This window comes from Hipposideros armiger, unplaced genomic scaffold (assembly GCF_001890085.2).
Source record: "Hipposideros armiger isolate ML-2016 unplaced genomic scaffold, ASM189008v1 scaffold_976, whole genome shotgun sequence".
NCBI classification, from domain to species: domain Eukaryota; kingdom Metazoa; phylum Chordata; class Mammalia; order Chiroptera; family Hipposideridae; genus Hipposideros; species Hipposideros armiger.
The window spans coordinates 126414-146595 of NW_017732326.1; the positions used below are offsets into that span (position 1 = coordinate 126414).

Here is a 20182-nt window from a genome sequence, read left to right on the forward strand (position 1 = left end):
GCAGGCAGGGGTGCGTGGAGGAGAGAAGCAGGCAGGGCGCGTGGGGAGAGAAGCAGGCAGGCTGACAGCTGGGAGGAGAGAAGCAGGCAGCGCAGGTTGGGGAGAGAAGCAGGCAGCGCACGCGTGGAGGAGAGAGGCAGGCAGGCTGACAGCTGGGAGGAGAGGTGCGGAGGCAGTCCCGAGCCTTCTGCAGGCACTGACAGGGTTCAGGTATACACTGCTCAGGCTGATTAAGAGGCCACTTGGTGTCCCTGAAATAAAGGAACTGCATTTACCTAAACTGAATAGGGGAAGATTAACCCTAAAAGTAGCTTTCAGATTTTGACAAGCTGTGCACAAATTATATCCTCTGGCACTGAGCAAGCAAAACTAGGCCAGCATGTGAGGAGCGGGACGTGGGGTCGGTATGAGCGAGTCTTTTCTCTGAGCGAGGGTGTGTATTAATTATATGAACAGTCACAGGGGTCTTTCCTCACATTTTGAGATTAGGGCAGATTCCGGAGTGGACACACTGGGCATAATAACTGCAGATGGGCTGAGTAACCGAGAGTGGCTCGTCCTGGAGCAAGCACATTGTGTGTGTGAACAACGAAGGAAAGGAGACGACTGGTAGGACTGGGAACGCCTTCTCCGTGTCGGCTGTTTACTATGCCTTGTGTGTCTAGCAAAGTGTGAGATGTGGTCTCTGTCCCCAGCACATTTTCAGTCTGGGAGGCACAAGGCAAACATGTGAATGTCAGTGAACAAGACAAAATATGCTACTCGTTATCCCCTGATAGAACCAGCATGACCCTAAAATGTATACAGAACTTGAAATTAGGGGGAAATTATTTGACTGACAAAAAAATTCTTCTAAACAAAATGACCTTCCTAATATATTTAAGTCTATTTACAGCTATTGTTTGTTTGTTTTTGCTTATTCTTCATCCACAAAATATAAAGGTGAAGTGATTGAAACTACTATTGGAAAAGCATCAGGAAATAACACGAATCCTGTCTAAAATTGTAATGTGAATCAGTTAAAATTGGTTCCATTTACAGAAGTTAGCATGCTAGCCTCCCCCTCTTTTTCTGAGCACCCCACCACACAGCGTGTCGTGTGCCTTCTGTGCTGTAAAAACACCACTGAGGGAGACGCTGCTCTCATTCCGCGTCGGAGCAGGACACACAGGGTTTATTTTAACAGAACCTGGAAACGGGGAATCAGCTGTGAAGCGGACTGAATTCCAAATTCTTCTGGCCCTCCTGTCATCCTGCCCTCTGCTGGAAGCTTTCTCTGGAGCCAGAGCAGCGGGAGACAAAGGGCTGCGGGGGTCCTCCTGCCTCAGCCCCTCCCAGAACTCACAGTGGCCCTGACAGAAAGCACCAATGATAGTGAGCTTGCATTTTGGCTGGAATTGCAGCAAGACTTATTAACAGTTTTCAGAAGTTAATGTTTTATTAAAAAGCAGTTACAGTTTATATGAATCAATTCTAATACCTATTCAGTATGCTTCAAACATTCCTTCTTTAAGATCCAGTGAATTTTTCGTATTGTTTTATTGTTTTGTTTCAACTATTCCCCTAAATTATCCCAATTGTAAAAATAAGAGAATGGATTTTTCTCCCTATATGTATAATGTTAACATTATAAAAATAATTCACATGTTTCATGCAGTATAATTATAAAATAGGAATAATAAAAAACCCACCTGTATTAGAATTAATTATTACTTGGTAACATATCTTCAATTAATTATTACTTGGTAACATATCTTCAGATTTTTATATATGAATACACATTCATATTTTATTTAAAATTCTTCATATTTAATACTGTTTTGCAATCTGCTTTTTTATTTAATATGCCCTGAACTTCTTTTTATGCTAATAGATGTGCATATATAAAATCATTTTAAAATGGATGCATACCATTCATATGTCGGGCTCTACCACAGTTTACTCAGTCATTGCCCAGTTGTTAGTCTATTTCCAGCCATTATAAATAAATTTACATACATCTTTCCTTACTTGTCTGATCACTACCTAGCATAAATTTCTAGATGTGGACTTACTAAAGCTTTGAGCCCATAATGCTAAAGGATCCTCCCGAAAGATGGTGGGACTACTGCTCAGTAGTCTGAGGAGTCCTGTTCCCTGTACACACACACACGCACACACACACACGCACACACACACACGCACACACACACACACGCACACACGCACACATGCGCGCGCGCACACCAGGCACACACAAACACCCCCCACCCCATGTATGATCTTATCATTTTGATTCATCTTTGTCAGTTCTTTTTCCTTCATCTGCCAGTTTTAGGACCATTGCTACACTGTTTTGAGTGTTGATTTTATAAAATGTTTTACTGTCTGAAAGGGCAAATCCACACACATACCCCAAATTGCTTAGTTAAAAAAAAATTTCTTCTCACATATTTTGAAGTGCATTTATAGCATTTTAGAAGTTCTAGAAATAATTTCTGTGAGATATTCTTTGGACTTACATTAAAATCATAGGTTAACATAGGACTTGAGCTCTTCAGTGAGAATTTTAAGTCTTATTATCCAGGAATATAATGTATCTTTCTGTTTATTTCGGTCTTCTTTTACATCCCTCAGTAAACTATTTTTGTTTTTGTCATATAGCCAGTACATGCACATCTGCTTTTGTTCATCATTAAGTTGTAGAGCTGCGGACTGGCCCTTGTTTACAGTTTTGATTGCATCCCCTGAAGTTTCAGTTTGTCGTGTTTGTTTTCCGATTCTCGGAGTGCTCTGGTTGCGGTCTCATTTCCTCGTTCACTCAAGGATAGAGAATATCTTTTTTTTTTTTTTTTTACAGTTATTTATTTTTTTGTTTTTTTTTCTAGTCCTTTGTTACTGATTTCTGGCCTAATTTTGTTGTCACAGGAGAACAAAAAGAATTATTTTTAAAGTTCTCTATTTTATGACTGCCTCACTGCTGTGAAGTCAGGAGTGGAATATTTCTCTCATCCTCTAGATAAGTCCTATTGTTTTCAAATACTACATTTTTCCATATTGCTAGTGTTTTGTTGTTGTTGTTGTTGTTGTTAGTTCATGTTTACTGGGAGAAGTCTGTATACAGTATTCACAGTTGAAGTTGCTGTGAATTTCTCAGAGATTTTGTGAAAATTTGTCCAAATCTTTATTCTGAACAAAGGTGGGAAAAGGACGTGGTATGTGTTCCTTTTTGCCTGAATTGGAACACAATTGTCTGTTGGAAAGATGGCTTCCAAAAAATGTAATCATTGGTGCAGCAGGGAAGTGCTGTGCTTTTTGTGAAAGCCTGCTTCTGTATTTGCTATGGCAGTTTTAGGTGTGTGCAGGTACTGTACTGCCCACCTCTCCTAACTGCTCGACTGCCTATGCCTGCTTCTTTTCCAAACTGTGTCACCACGTGATTGTGGGAGTGCTGACCAAAGCCTGTGTGACCCTGCTAGCGGTTCTCCCTGTGACTGCCCTCACCTCCAGCCCCCACTGCACTGAGCCTGGGGGGAGTTTGGCATATCTACCCAGCCAGCGACTCCCCGGGTGGGCTTTTTCTTGTAGTGAGTTGAATCGTGGTCTTCACTGGGGTCTTATTTCTATCATATTTAATAGAGTTTTTAGTTTAAAATTTGAGCCGTCTTTAATTTCTTGCACAGGTACAGATTGTTCCCTTTAATACTGGGTCAGTCCTCTGTCAGTGGGAACTGGTGAGGGAGAGGGACTTGATGCCCACCCTACCTCACTTTCCCCCTGGCCGCCCACTCCTGTCCCCTCCAGTCCCCTCCAGCAGGGGCTGTGGAGCCTGCCTGGGCCCTGGGCCAGTCACCTCCACCTGATCCAGGCCACAGATGGCAGCCTAGCATTTTAATCCTATCAGTTCCTTCTGTTTAAACACAATTGTTTTGAGCTACCTGTCGTTAGTGTCATGTGTAGCAGGATCTATCCTCTCATTCTTTCTCCTCCTTTCCCTAATTTCAAACCTATCCTGTCACAAAATACTGAGTACATTCCATGACCTCCTTGGCTCTTCAGGAGAGGCTGAGTCACAGGACGGACCTAAGGGCCTCTGACTGGAGGCAGGAGACACAGTGGTGGTGGTTTCTTACTTAGAACCTGGGCTGAGAGGGGACGAGATGGTCAAAAGGTCTCTGAGAGAGCAGAGGAGCCCCCTGCGTGTGCCCTGTCACTGACGGGAAGACAGCATCCGCGGGATCAGGAAAGCCCTGTCCCCAGTCTCCACTGTGCGCTGTGTAAGGCCGGCTTCCTTTCCCCTGGATAATGGAGAGCTTCAGACACTTGCGGCATTTAAAAGTGACCAAACTCCGCTTATTTGGGAAGATGGACACTTGCTTAATTTTAGGGGTTAAAAAAATTTTTTTTTGTTGTGCCCCTTTTGATTATAGAAGCCTAACTAAAAAATACAAGTAAAATGTGAATTTACTCTCTTTGTCCTATTACTTACATTCTCCCCTTTGTTTGGGGTGGGAAGGGACACAGCTTATATTAAGGTAAATTGAAATTGACTCTGATGATAGGAATTTTGAAAATTCTATTATGGAATCTGTTGTCATCATTTGCTTTTAAATGATAAATGTGTTCAGGATTACATGTCTGAAGTTACAAGCTATACATTGTATAATTATATCTTGTACATGTTAAGTTATATATTGTATAAATGTCTTTTCTTAAAGGGTTTAAATTGGTATATCAAGAAAAAGGTATATTATTGTAGCCTTAATAATGCATGAATTACTAGAACTACATCTTCACCAGTCTTAGAGGTTTTGACCAGTTATATTTGATAATAAATTTTATCCAGCAGATTTTTTATTATGGATTCTTCCCTATGAAGTAAAGACCCTAGCTACCCTCAACTTTTTAAAGAAGTTTAATCCTAAAGCAAATTTCTCTTATAACATGGATTACTACTCAAATGTCATTGTTAAATTATTTTTCTTGCATTGAAGGAAAAACAGACTGCTTCTAACTATTGTTGCTTAATCTTGTAACTAGTATCTTACTTTCATGGAAAAATGTATGAGGTTTTTGATTTCCTGGTTTATAAAATAAATTAAATCCTAGGCAATCAGTTGAAGAACATTTTGTGATACAAACCTTTTGACTGACTAATGGGCATTATTGTCCATGAATGTTGGTATTTTGGTGCCATCTTGTGGCTTGACTTTACAGTAACTTTTGCACTGAAGTACATTTTAAACAATGTCCTGGGCAGCATAAAATGTAGTGGGAATTCTTTCCAAGGTGCAAATTATGTACCACTATAAGTTTGCATAAAAAATACTGAGCATAACTTGTCATGTGGTCAGTGGCCAGGCAGAAATTGTAAGCAAGGACAGTAACATGTGCTTCTCAGTGTCTGAAATTCTGTTTTATGGTATGTGTCCCTAGTTACTGCTGTTTGAACGGTCCTGGATGAGCAGATGGAAGTCTTCCGTCCTGCACGAAGGGGAGGGGCACATAAGGAGCGTGAAGTGGAGGGGCCATCTGATTGCCTGGGCCAATAACATGGTAAAGTGGTCTCCATCCTCCCATTGCTTCTTTAGGGCCAAAAGAGTGGCCGCACTGAGAGGGCTGTTACAAAGGAAAGGGTGCCACTTGCTGCGGTCATTTCTACAAGTTACAAATGGCAATTGATATCATACCTGGAAGGTTAAAGAAATTAGATTGCTCTTGGCTTTCATAATAGCATCATTCCCAAAATATTCTGGACTCTATTTTAGAGGAAGAAACCCGAGGCATCGAGAATAGCCAAGAAAATGAAAAGGCATCTTAATAATTGAAGGGCTGCACTGGGAAAAGTACCATTTGCCTATTAGCCAAAGGCAAGTAGCATCGATATGAAACAGGTGCAGGATATTGCTGATTTCATTTTTACTCCCAGTATAATCACAGGCAAAAAATAGGCCTGCCTTTTAAAAAGCAGGTCATAATTTTTGGTACTCGACTTACTTAAAATTTACTCAATCTGAGTTAGAGTGAGGAGAAAGTTTAAAAATTGTCCTTTTGATAATTGGCGTATCTTTTGGAATTTCACGGTATAACTTAGTAAATTTGTTCTGTTCCATTTTAAATGGTAGAAATCTCCCAGAATCTGCCTGTTATTCAGGACTTTTCTTACTTTTCCTGGGTTATGAACGTGTGGTAAACGAACGTGTGGACCCTTGGTTTATTTTTTGTTAGCTGCTTGCTTGGTGTTTCCATTTGCAAACTTTAAATGTCTGTTGTATAATAGTTTTCTTTACCCGGTAGATTTTCAGTTTAAACTGTTTCTCAGAAACAAACTTCATTTTTGTAGGGGAACGATGCAATTAGAAATGTTAACTTCTGTTACTAAGTTGTCGTTTTGGAAACGCAGTTGGTTGACATCTATACATTTCACATTTGTGTTGCATTTGAGCCACTGATACAATCCACCAATAAAATCTCTCTTGTCCCGAAAGAGGCATAGAAGTTTGCCTTGTTGGCGTCCTCACGGGTTTGTGTGAAGTAGGAGCAGTTTCCTCTGTGTGGCTCCCAACAGGACTCAGGAAACACCGACAGTGTTTGGCAGGGCTGGTTTCAGTGCTGTGTAGTGGTAGCTGTTAATAAATTTTCCTTTACTTGTCTTCTCCTGAGTAGAGGATGCTTAATGCTGTTTTATTTTCCAGGGTGTGAAGATTTTTGACATCACCTCAAGGCAAAGAATCACCAATGTGCCCCGGGATGACATAAGTCTTCGCCCAGATATGTATCCCTGCAGCCTCTGCTGGAAGGACAGCGTAACACTCATCATCGGCTGGGGAACATCTGTCAAGGTGCTTTTGCTTGTCTTTATAATAAGTCCATGTTGTTATAGATCCACTGAGGATAGGCCAAAGGAACCTGACTTCTGAATGGCTTCTTGGAATCAAAATATTTTCATTTGAGTATTATTGTCATGTGATAGTATCTATTTGTTCCATCAGTTGCAAACAGGCGAGTTAAAATCTCTTATAAAATTGGCTATTTCTCTGTAGAATTCTGTAAGTTTTTCCTTCATATTTTTTTGGAGCACTCTTACTAGATTTGCACATATTTAAGATTATTATATGTTTATGAAGAATTAAGCATGTTTCATCATTATCAAGTGTCCCTCTTTATCTCTGGAAATACTCTTTTTCTTCAATGTTAAAATTCTTTCAGATGCATATGTTTTAAGATACAGCCTTTCTTTTCCATGCCATGCAAAACAAATCGTGAGCTCTTCTGTTTTCAGAATGGTGCTGCCTTTTTAAAATCTTTTTTAAATTTCCCATAACCCAATTGGCCTTGGCTCTTTATAGAACACTTGGTTAGTTTTATTGTGTCATCAGGTTTTCCTTTCTCCGTTGTTCTGTTTCTCTTAGCTTTGACCCTTAGTTTCTTCATTAGAGATGATGGCAGAAAAAGAGGGATAAAACGAAATCATCCTTCTTGCTTGGTAATAATATGATGGAGTAGAGGCTCAGACTTACTATTGATAAGACTTGGGACTGTTTTGTGGCGTATGACTGTCCTTTATGTGCGTGAGTAAGTGAAATTTAGCTATTCTACAAAAGAGGACCAAAGCTCATTCACATTTATTTAATGCATAGCAGTGCTTGTCCTACATTAGATACTTCACAGCCAAAATTGGTTTGCTTCCCTTTAAAAATATATAGCTTAACCTAAACAAAATAAACTAAAAATTAGTTGAGGTGAAAGTAGTGTTAGAAGGTATCATGGTAGTGGTCTAATGGGAGAGCTCAGGCTGTGGAGTCACACAGACTTGAGGTCAATTCCAGCTTCTCTGTTCACTTCCTGTGTGACCCTAAGGCTTACTCTCCTCATCCCCAAAATGGGGGTACTAATCACTCTCACATAAGTTTTGTGGGGGACTAAATGAGGTGATGTACATGAAGAGCTTAGCATGTAATCCGACATATTGTGCTTAATAAATATTAGCTGTCATTATTATATCATGAAAGAGACATGGCTACTTAAAATTTACTCCTCTCCGGAAAAGGAAAGCATGAAAATCACTAGTGCACTGTCTCTTATGGCCAAAACAAGCATAGTTAGCTTAGGGTTAGGCCCTCCTGGCCCATAGGTTGATAGAATTCAGGTTCTCATTTCTTTTTTTCCTAATCGTGGATGTGCTTGTTGTTTTCGTGGGTTAAAAGAACGTAGCCCGACTCACATTAATGACGACAGGAAGGAAGTTGTGCCCGAAAGTCTGGAATAAAAAAAAAGTGACCCTCAGGCTCCTTATCCCATGTGTGTGGTTACTCATCCAATAAACTTAAGTTCTTGATATTTTTTAAATCCCTTAAATGAACCAAGTGGCTTTACTCTTTGTTTTAAAGTTGTGATTTTCTTGTTTTGGTGAAAGACAGGGAAAATTAGCCTATAGGGACATGTAAGAAGTTTAGTGGTTACTACCAGAAATGCTTTCTCTATCGGGCTGCATAATGACCCCCAAAGAAAGCAAGTCCTAATTGCTGCTACCTGTAAACATTTCTTTATATGTCAAAAGATGTGACTCACTAAGGATCTTGAGATGAGGCGATCATTCTGGGCGGGCCCTAAGTGCAGTCACACGTGTCCTAACAGAGGGAGTGCCACCACCACAGGGGAGGCATTGTCACCACGGAGGTGGCCACCAGGAGACAGAGGAGGCAGGATTCTAGGTTCTCCCTAGAGCCTCTGGGAGGAGTGCAGTGCGGGCCTAACCACACCTTGATTTGGCCCAGTGACACTGATTTCAGACTTTTCTGGTCTGCAGAGCTATGAAAGAATAAATTTCTGTTGTTTTAAGCCCCCAAGTTTGTGGTAATCTATTACAGAAGCCACAGGAACTAATGAATTTTGTGTCCAGATTACAATCCAACTCATGCTTTTTCATGTCAAATGTTTCATTTTATCGGAGAGTCCTCTTCTTCAGACTCATTTGGTAATATTCTGAGCCACTTCTCAGTGGAGAATCTTACTGTGTTCTGTGGAGAGAAGAAAATGGAGGGCATAATCTTTTCTCTCAGACAGAGAGTACTCTTATTGGTGAGAAACAACCACCATAGCCTAGGAAAGTGTGCAATCAGAGTTTACCGCTGCTCTCTCGCTTTCTCTCTTTCTTTCATTCATTCATTCATTTATACAAATTTACCAAGTTCCTGCGATGTGCCAGGCAGTGTTCTAGTGTTGCAGATACAAAAATAAACAAATTCATGAATTCCCTCCCAGGGTAAATTTACATTCTAGTGAGGGAAAATGGACAAGTAAGTAAATATGCCATGTTGATGGTGGTGACTATCAGGGAGAATATTCAGGAAAATGGGGGAAGGGGTGGAGGTAGATGCCATTTAATATATGGTGGTCCAGGAAAGACATCTTTCATAACTAATGTGTCACCTGGGCAGAGATGTGGAGGGAGGAAACCATGCAGCTGTGGGCGTGGGGTGTCAGCAGAGTGAACAGCCCAGACAGAATCCTTGGGCAAGAGTTTGGTTGGCATGTCTTTGTGCACATACGGAAAACCATCATGGCCAAAGTGGATGGAGCAGGGGTGAAGAGGGATAGAAGATGACACGAGAGCTGTGTGGGTGTGTTTGGGTGGAACAGATCCTGGAGGGCACACAGGCCTTTATGAAACCTTGGGCTTTGAATTGGAGTGAGTGGGAAACCAGCAGAGGGCTCTGAGCAGTGGAGTTAGTTAAATGGCCCAATTTGGACTGTAGAAGGGTCACTGTGGTTGCTGTGTGGCGCTAAGCAGCACGGGTGCAGGGAGGAGGGGAGACTGGGTAAGAGGCTGCTTGTCACCTCAGTTCAAAAGTGCTGCCTCGGCCCAGCCGGGGCAGCCTGTAAGGAATGACTGGATTCTGGATCTATTTTGAGGGCAGACGCCACAGTACGATTCATGGCTGAATGTAGCATGTAAGGAAAAGGAAGTCAGCGGTGCCTTTGTTTTGTTTTTGTTTTTGTTTTTTTTTGTTTTTGTTTTTTTTACCTGAGGAACTAGAAAATGAAGGTAAATGGGAAAGACTGCCGATGACAAATGCTTAGAGGGGAAAAGTCAGGAGTTGTTTCGTATGTGTTCATTTGACGTGCCTGCTAGACGTGTAAGTGGAGAAGTGGGGGAGAAGGACTGATGAAGCAAACTACTGTTCATGGTTGAGAACCTACCTGTCACTGCAGAGGGCTCTTGAATTCATTGATAATGTTCGTACGCGGGACGTGAGCTTAGGGTAGCTCTTCAGTGTTCACGCCTGCACCTGCTGCCCCCGTCTGTGACACACGTGCTGGGGTGAGAACCCAGACCACTCAACTGAGGAGGGCAGAGCCCTGGCCCTGCTGCCTGTAGTGTCGGGTGTCCTTGACTTCAGAGAGGTGGTGGCACGCACGGCCAGAGAGATGTGAGTTCCCTTTCTCCAGGAAGCCTGCCTCCCTGCCAGTAGATTCCCATTCTCTGGACTTCGGGACTTCCAGCACACTTGAGTAAAATGCTTATTTCGTTGTGTGTCTCCCCCACCATACCATCAGCTTCCTAAGATTTTACAAAGTCCTTCACTTAGAAACAGTGCCCAGAGTCGCTGAGAAGTGCTAGACAGTATATGTATATACATACATGCATACACATGCACACACACGCATTCATGCTTTCTACTGTCATACTGCAAGCCCTTTGAAGCACTGCTCCTTGTATACTTTTATTAGCTCATGAAAACAGTATTATTTTGGCATTGTGGAGAGTGCCTGTTAGACAGTTTCCCGAGCAAGTGTGGACAGAGAAGAGTGAATAACATTAGATCAAAAGTCTAACAAAAGGAGAAGGAAGTTGGGCAACATTGGGGAAGTGGACATGAAATTGCCTGAGATGAACAGGAGACAAATGACAAAGCAAGCAAGGGAGAAAATAGCTGGTCACTTTGAAGTAAGTGCTCATACCTCCACAGCTACAGTTGGAATGTGTCAGAGACAGTGGGTGCTCTCGCGTGGCCACAGTGTTGTTGGACGGCAGTTTGGGTGTGTGTTAAACCAAACCAAACCTTGTCACAGTGTACATACCCATTGACCTATCAGTTCTACTTCTAGGAATTTATCCTAAGGAAACAAAAGTCCAAAAGTTTTATATCCGACTATGTTGATTGCACTATTGCTCATATTAGAGATAGAAGCAAAAAACTAATGTCTAAAAGGGGATTAAATAAATTATATTACACTCATGTAATGAAATACTATAAAGACATTAAAGAATTGTGGAAGAATATTTAAATAACCTCTTTAATTATTTATACTAAATTGTTAGGTTCATAAAAGTAGATTAAAAAAATTGTTCATGGTATTCGGTTTTGCTGGGACAATAAATGGTACTTGTTTTTTCTCTTTGGGTTTTTCTCTATTTTGGAATTTTCTGTATTGTAGCTACGCTTAGGGTAGCAGCTATAAAAAAACACAGTAAATACTATCTAAAGAAAATGGAAGAAACCTGATTTCTGACAAAAGTTGGGTACAATCAGTATTTAACTTTCGATTCAGTCTTACTTTGATGGCTGAACTTACATAAATTTTTGTTGTGTCTTATTACAAAATAGAATATATTTACTTTAGAAAATATAGCAAAGAAAATAGAAAATATCCATAGTCTTATCACTGTGAAACTATTGTAAACACATATGTGTTATGTGTTCTATGTTATGTGTGTGAGTGATAAATACACACACACAAACACATCTATATATCCAAATTGTATACATATAATTTAAAATAGGGATCAGCAAACTTTTTCTGTAAAGGGCCGGCATTAAATATATTAAACTTTTCAGGCTACGTACTGTTTCTGCTAAATATTTTTCTTTTTCTTTCCATCCCTTCCTACTCTTCCCTCCCTCCCTCTCTCCCTCCCTTCTTTCCTCCCTCCCAAGCCTTTAAAAGCATAAAAACTTCTGGGCTGGCCGAGTGGCTCAGTTGGTTAAGAGCTTGCTCAAGAATGTGAGCTCTGAGCAACAGGGTCGCCGGTTTGATTCCCACATGGGCCTGTGAGCCGTGCCCGAGCTGAGCTGCCACTGAGCTGCCAACAGGTGGCAGGATGTCTTAGCCTGGTGAGAGCACATGCTCCTAATAACAAGGTTGCCTGTCCGAAATGGTGGGCTATGTCCACCCACAACTAAAGACTGAACTCAGCCCCTTGAGCTGAGTGGCGCTACTGGACTTAGAGCTGAGCTTGCTGCACCCTCCACAACTAAGATTGAAGGACAACAACTTGGCTGTTCCCCTTCCCCAATTCCCCAACACTGTTCCCCTCCCCATTTCCCCAACATCGTTCCCCTCCCCTAATTCCCCAATAAAATCTTAGGGGAAAAAAACAAAAAACACTATTCTTAGCTTACAGGCCTTAAAAAAAGAGGCCAGGGCCAGGCTGTAATTTATCAACCTGATTTAAATTATTTATATAACACATTAATTTTAATGTACTTGATAGAGGAAGAGCACGTACCAGCTTTGCAAAGTATTATTTAGCAACAGTGAACTAAATTACTAATACGTAGTCAGAAACACGAGAGCTAATACGGCTGTTGCCCAAATTAGCCATCAGGTATTTCTGGATGTGTACTTCTGCCAGAGCTTTATCTGGATGATGGTAGAAGTGGTCCTTATGTGGTGCTGCCGAGAATGGGTCATTGGAAACATGTGAGAACTATATTGTAGCTTCCTTTCTTCACCCTTAAATAAGACTTTATTAAAAAATAATGTTGAACAATGTAGGTAATGATTGCTACTGTGTTTCCCCCAAAATAAGACCTAACTGGAAAATAAGCCCTAGCATGATTTTTCAGGATGCTCGTAATATAAGCCCTACCCCAAACATAAGCCCCAGTTAAGATTGTCAGCCAGACATGACTGTTTGAATAAATGTAGATTTTTGTACATGAATAAATGAATAAATGTAGATTGTTGGAGCAAAAATTAATATGAGACTCGGTCTTATTTTGGGGGGAACTCGGTATGTGTCACTCAGGTTAATTTGTATCATTTAAGTCATTGGGTAGATGGTGTGCCCTCCATCTGCAGAGCCTTGTGGCTAATTTAACGAAAGTATCGTATGTTGACTGAAATGCTATGAAGATTTTTCCATCAAACGAATAAAATAACCTGTGCATTTATCTTCTAGATATGCTCAGTGAAGGAGCGGCACGCCAGTGAGATGAGGGATTTGCCAAGTCGATATGTGGAAATAGGTATGCCTTCTATAAGTGTAAAACTTCAAGAGAGAGTCCATTTTGTTCAGGAGAAACCTGAGACCATGTTCTTCAGGCCTTACACTTGGGACCTTGATGAAATAGGTCAAGAAGCTTTTGTGTTCAGTTTTGAAACCTCACTGTAGAGGCCCTTTTTTCTCACTGTATTTCTGATTTGTACACAATACCTTTTTAGTTGGTTTTGAAGTTGAATAACCACAGGTTTGGATTCTGGTCCTGTTGTTTACCACCTGGATTTTGGACAAACTTCTATATGCCTCAATATTCTTATCTACAAAATGTGGGAAAAAATACCTGTCCCACATGTTTGTGAGAAGTCCAAGAGTTAATGGCTGCACAGCTCATGTCACAGTACCGACACCTAGGTGTGTTGACATGTATCTTCGGAATATTAATTTTCATCACCTCTGGTCTGGGCCACATTTCCATAATCCTTTTTCCGGATCACTGCAGCAGCCTCCTAAATGGCTTATCTTCTTCTACTGTGCATTATTGCAATCCAGTCTCTCCACTGCAGTCAAAATACAAATCAGATCATGTCACCATTCTTTAGTCCCTTCCCATTGACCTTAGGATAAAAACGAGGCCCCTGCATCTATGTTGGCCTTCACCAGCCTCCCTACCATCAGCTGAGCTTCTCCTTGCTCTCTGGGCAGCGGCCTCACTGGCCTTCTTTCGGCTCTCCGTGCTCCTTCTTCCCGTCTGTCTAGAACGCTCTTCTTGTGTCTTCATGTGATTGACCCTCAGTCATCCTTAATCATACCTCAGCTCAAGTACTGCTTACCTGGTAAAGCCCACCAGCCTTCCCTGACAGGCCACGCCCACCAGCCCTCCCTGACAGGCCACGCCCATCAGCCTTCCCTGACAGGCATATGAAAGGCCCTTTTCTAGCACTTGTGTCAGCTGCCCTGATTGTGTGTTATTCAATGCTTTCCTGTCTCTTCTGTGACACTATAACCTCCTTTAGAGTACACACTAGGTCTGCTTTTGCTCAGTGTTTGTATCTCAGGGACCTGGCACATAGTAGGTGTTAAATAATATTGTGTGGAGTGAATCAGTGACTCTGGGAAAGAACTGTTCAGGAGAAGTATGCCAAAGATGACATACCAGTACTTCTATGACTTAGTTTTATAACTTAGTTTAAAAGTTATTCAGATAGGGTGAAAATTGACTGACTTTTGTCAATTAAACAGATATAGTAAAAGCTATTTTTATATTATTTAGAACTGAAAGCAATAGGAGACACAGTTGTGTGGTAAGAAAACTTTTGCCATATTATAAGTCGGCTGAAAATTTCATTTACCCATTTGGATGATGGATGGGGAATATAAATTCGGTGGGTCATTATAACAAAGTGAAGCTGAGATAAATCATTTGTATGTGAGTATATTTCTAAAAACCAAGAAAGATGTATATTACCCAAATGACTAATATGGCTACAGCATTTAAACCTGGGATATTTTGTACTTGAAGTCAGAAGTTGGTGGTAGGGTTTTTTGCCTTAGGAGGATAAGTAAATACATAAATACATAGTTCAGATTGCTCAGAGTATGGACAGAATAGCTGTATGCAGAATATAATGGTACTGAGAAAAACTGAGGCACAAGATAATAGAAAAGACTGATAATTCGAAGATGAAGATAGTTATTTCATTACCTCTGTTATCTTTTCTGCTGCCCTTTGCCATCAGAAAAAAAACCTCTGAACATCTCAATGCATAGTGTACTCAGAGATAAGTATTAGAATATTTTAAATACAGATGAGTTAAAGAAAAAGGCAAGGACTCTGGGAATTTTTAAGGATGTAAAAATTTGCAGGAAGACATAAAAATGTAGCAAGTATCTTCTCTCTAGTTGATATTTGTTGCTAACATGCTAGTAGGGGCATTGTGTTATGCACGTTACCTGCACTAGTTCTCTGCACTCTCACAGCAGCCCTCTGAAGGGCAGGTGGTGTGCTTCTCATTCTGTAGATGAACAGTGGGAGCTCAGGAACATAAATAACTTCACTAAAATCTTACTACCATGGTGTTAAAATGGATAGAATCTTCTTGGTAATGTTACTTCAGCTTCCTGAGCCAGGCTTTTGTCACCTGTAAAATGGAGGTGATAATACTACCTTTGCAGATGGTGTGAGAATTAGACATGGCATAAGTAACTTATGTAACAGTGTTTGGCGTACAGTAGGTGCTCACTGAATCATGGTGGTTATTTTCACCATGCAAACTTTATTCCAGCTTGTGACTGCTCATAGCTGGCTCATAGTGGCTCTGGAGCCTGGGATCCCATTATTAAAGTGTAGTCCCATCTGTACTGCAATTTATGTGATATAGACCATAAGTGAGTACTAACAATATCACATTACTGACATTTTACTACAATGGTTAGTGGTTAAGTACCATCTTTTTCCCTCTTGAGAACAAACCTTTAATAATATTAACCATTTCCACAGCAGGAGGCAAAGTGGTTTAGATAAGAGTCCTTGACTAGGATAAAGGAGGAGAGAAATATTAGGTCTGGATTACAATTCGCTTTTGGCCTTGAATAGTGTGATCCAGTGTTCTTTAGTAAATGAAGGGAAAACAACACTGAGATTCAAGAAGTATCTGGCTATACATTTTTTAGAAGCTAAATGTTTATAACTTTTCCTTGTAAGTCAGACTCTCAAAAACAACACAAAAGTTATTCCTCTCAATGGGATATTAATTTATTTTTGTAAATGAATAATAATGATCATGAAAATTAAGCTTACTGTTCAGTCACCAACCTGTGAAGACGTTCTCTGTACATACAGCTTTTTGGATGTCATTTATTCCTCCAAATTACCTTGCTTATAAGTAGGATGTAGTCCTTGCCTGCCCTACTTAGTTTCACTTCACTTGGATCTCCTGTGTTCCCATAGGACTCCCGAATCCTCTGGCGCTTTTCACCATAGCCTTACAGGGTCTTTATGGAATTATAGCTGGAGAGCTGCTTTTATGTTATTGGGAAATGAAGCCAATATTCGTATGTCATTTTCTGGGTGTCTGCTTCCCCAGGTGGATGACTTGATTAACTTCCTGGTCTTGATTTCATACAGAAGTTTTTTAAAAAGAGAGAGAGAGAGAAACTGTGAGAATCTATGTATAATTCAGGAAGAAGGAGGGGGAAGAGATTAGAAGGGACATTTTTCATTTTAAGCAGTGTCAGTTGGTCTTATGCTATGACGCTTAGAGTTTAGCATATTGTTCCATTTTCAGCCTCTTGATTGGGAAATCAGTGGCCTGGAAATGGAAGATCTATGAGATAAAGATCTTTCTTAGATCTAAGTGTCACCTGTTATCATTCTGAGCCAGACATGCAGGTTCCAGCGGTGGGACAGATGTGTGCATGCAAGTGACATGGTCCATTTCGTAGTTCTAAGTCTCACCAGAAATCAGAACAGCACTGGTATCATTCAGTGTTTTGGTTAATGATCTAGCTGTGTGTGGTTTTCTGTTCTGTTCTAATTCAGTTTGACTCTCTATAATCTATTAATTTTTCTGTTCTGCATTGAATTTTTTTCTCAACATTTTATTATGAAAACTTTAAAGCATACAAAAAAGTAAAGCACTTTACAGTGAGCACCTATATACTTACCTCATAGATTCTGAAATTAAGATTTCACTATACTTGCTTATTACATGTCTTCTATCCATTCCTCCTCAAAGTAAGAACTCCTTCCCACTCAGTGCTGGAGACTCAAATGTTTGTCATTGGATGTGGAATTAATAATTGTTTTCTGTAGTAAGTAGTGGTAAGAAGCCTGAGTCACCTGAAATAACAAGTATATTCTATTCCCTTTATAAGAACATCCGCCAGGCACATGCTAAATACATTAAAAACAGAATTTCATTTAATCTTCACAGTGATCCCCATAGGTAGGGACTGCTTTCCCATTTTATAGGTAAGGAAGCTAAAGTTTAGCAGGCAACCTGCTCAAGAGGATCACATTCATAAGCAAAGAAGGCAGTGTTTGAGCTCAGATTTGCCTAGTTTCAAAGCTGCTACTCATGACCTCTGTGCCCTGCCTTCTTCCCATGCGTTCCTTCTGCCTAAGCCCTGGCCCTTGTGTGCAATCAGAGGGACTAATGAGAAGGACAGAGACTTGCTCTGGCATTTAAATAAAAACCATTGGGTAGAAATTCTCTAGAATCCAGAGACCCCTTTTCATATACCAGTGATGTCTGCTCACCTCTTCTTCAAGTAGCCAGGTGCCATGGAAATGCAGTGGATTTGTTCTTTTATTTTGGTCCAGAGAAGTGCCCAATGCGGACGAGTAAAACTTGCATTTCCTGTTGTTTTATCCTGGGACTGACAGCCCTTCTTTGTTTCTCCTCCATACTGTTGGGGAATAAACATCATTGCCTTGGATGGCGATCAAGACTTTCTAAGGAAAGGACCAAATCCAGATGCTGTTCTTTCCTTTGGAAAAGAAGAAAAACTCTCGCTGCTATTTTTTAGTGTTTGACTTAAATGTAGTTGATGCATCGAGGTAGTTTGGGGGGGGTTTTTCGCCTCTGAAATTGTTTATTTATTTTTAAATCTTATTTTATTCTGGTTAGAACACTTAACATGCGATCTACCCTCTTAACACATTTTTAAATGTAGTTTGCTACGGGCACAGTGGTGTTCGGCGGATCTCTAGAATGCACTCACCTTGCTTCACTCAAACTTTATGCCCGTCAATCAGCAACTCCCCATTTTCCACTCCCCTCAGCCCTTGGCAATCACCATTCTACTCTCTGATTCTGTGAATTTCACTATTTTAGGTCCCTCCTATTGGTGGAATCAGGCAGGATTTGTCTTTCTGTGCAGTCACTCAGCACAGTGTTGTCATTCATCCATATTGTTGCATATTGCAGAGTTTTCTTCTTTTTTTAAAGCTGGATAATGTTTCATTTATGTATCCACCACATTTTCTTTCTCCAGTCCTCTGTCAATGGACATTTAGGTTATTTCCACACCTTGGCTATTGTGAATAATGCCTCAGTGAACCTGGGAGTGCTAATGTGTCTTCAAGATCCTGATTTCAGTTTTTCAGGATAATTACCCAGATGTGCATTTGCTGGGTCGTAAGGTGGTTCTATTTTTTGTTTTTTCAAGGAACCTCCATACTGTTTTCCATAGCAAGTGCACCATTTTGCTTTCCCACCAGCGTTGCACCAGGGCTCTAACTTTTGCACATCTCACAACACTGTTTTGTTGATTTGGTTTTGAAGATAGCCTGCAGACAAGTTAAAGCATATCCGTGTGGTGTGAGCCTTTGACCCAGCAGGCCCGTGATGACTGCCTTTTCTGTTGTCTGAGCTGCTCATAAATTCCCTCCTCCTCAGTGCCGCTTCATGACGTTTAGTGAGTGAGGTGCTCACACCAGCATAGTTTCATCATGTAACACAGAATTGTGTTGCATAGTGATTAGAAAATGCGGAATTAAGTTGCAGACTAGACCTGTTTTATCTTATATGTACTTGCCTCCTGATCTGATGCTTTGTTATTTTGTCCATTAGCCATTCTCTTCTCTTTCACTCCCAGATACTGGGTGTTCTCTGTAACTTGCTGGCGTAAAGCACTGTAAAGTCACTTTTGCTGTAATACATCTGCACAGTCCTGCAGATGTGCAATGTTGTGATGTCCAAATGCATTTTTTTAGATCAGTGGTCATGCTGACGGAGTGTCCAAACTTACTGAAAAGTCTGGATGTTGTTATATTCCAGATGATTACGAGATACTACTGTCTGGTGACTGCGGGGCCAATTCTCCTGGGAAGAAGGTGCCATCATAAATGGGTTTTGATGCGTTTTCATAAGTCATTGTAAGACAATGAAGATAATTGTTCTTATTTATAGATTGCTTGACAAACTGTTTTTGGTCTTGCTTTTTTTAAGAATCATAGACGCTAACGTCTATAGGATATCACTTTATTTAGCTTCTGTAAGACACCAAATCCTTGTTGACCACATTTAGCTAATGAGCGTTTGGGGACCAACAAAGGAAAAACAAGGACCAAAAATTAAAAAGCAGTACAAGTTTCCTGTGGTGCTTTGCCCTTGTAGCAAATTCAGGGGAGGTGCCGAGGCACGCTGGGTATGCATGCAAGTTTGCCAGAAGGTGGTTGAGTCCTAACTGCCTAATTGCAGCCCTCGAGCTGCAGTGCACCTCTAACCTCAGGTCCTCTGTGTTCTGTTGGCTTTCCGGTGTGGCATATGACTGGGAAAAGTAAGACTTCAGATTCCTACACTGCTACCTTCTATTTAAGTGACTTTAGTCACACTGCTTAGCCTCGCTGAGCATCAGTGCCCCTCTAAAAATAAGTGCAGGTTGTTAACGGTAAACATAGACCTTGTCTGTAAAATATTTAGTACAATGTTTATCAGATGGGAACTATTATTAATATACTGTTATATTTAGTTACTCAGTAAAAGAAAAACAGTGGTTTCCTTTAAAACTGAGAAGACGTAAGCTCAGTAAAATCAGTTGGAAGAGAATTGGGAAAAAGATGTAGCTAAGGATTTACTTAATTACCATGAAGAGATTAATACATTTTCTAACTGTATTCCTCACAAAAATATATCTAGAAACCTATATATGATAAAAGTATAAGTAATAATAATGTTTTTTAACTATAGTAAAACCTTGGATTATGAGTAACTTGTTCTGCAAGTGTTCCGCAAGACGAGCAAATGTGTCTAATAAATTTTAACTTGATAAATGAGTGATGTCTTGCAATATGAGTAGTATGTGACGCCGAACATCACATGATCATAATGAGCCAATGGTTCTTCTCTCCCTCTCTCGCTACGGGATTGTGGGTGATCGTCTCCCATGCTCAGATGCTCGGTCTCAGACCGCGGTGTTTGGCAGAAATCATTGATTTTTCAGAACATTGGAAGGTGCCCACAACTGGCA

General features: G+C 40.6%; 1 protein-coding gene across 1 annotated transcript in view; it reads left to right on the top strand.

The window, feature by feature from the left end:
• LOC109375590 (vacuolar protein sorting-associated protein 41 homolog) overlaps positions 1-20182 on the top strand; it is a 109875-nt gene that overhangs the window by 15876 nt on the left and 73817 nt on the right. The window contains exons 2-4 of the mRNA XM_019631029.1: positions 5416-5535; positions 6675-6821; positions 13169-13235. Of these exons, the coding sequence (XP_019486574.1) occupies positions 5440-5535; positions 6675-6821; positions 13169-13235 (310 nt within the window). The 5' untranslated portion in view covers positions 5416-5439. The remainder of the gene's footprint in view (positions 1-5415; positions 5536-6674; positions 6822-13168; positions 13236-20182) is intronic.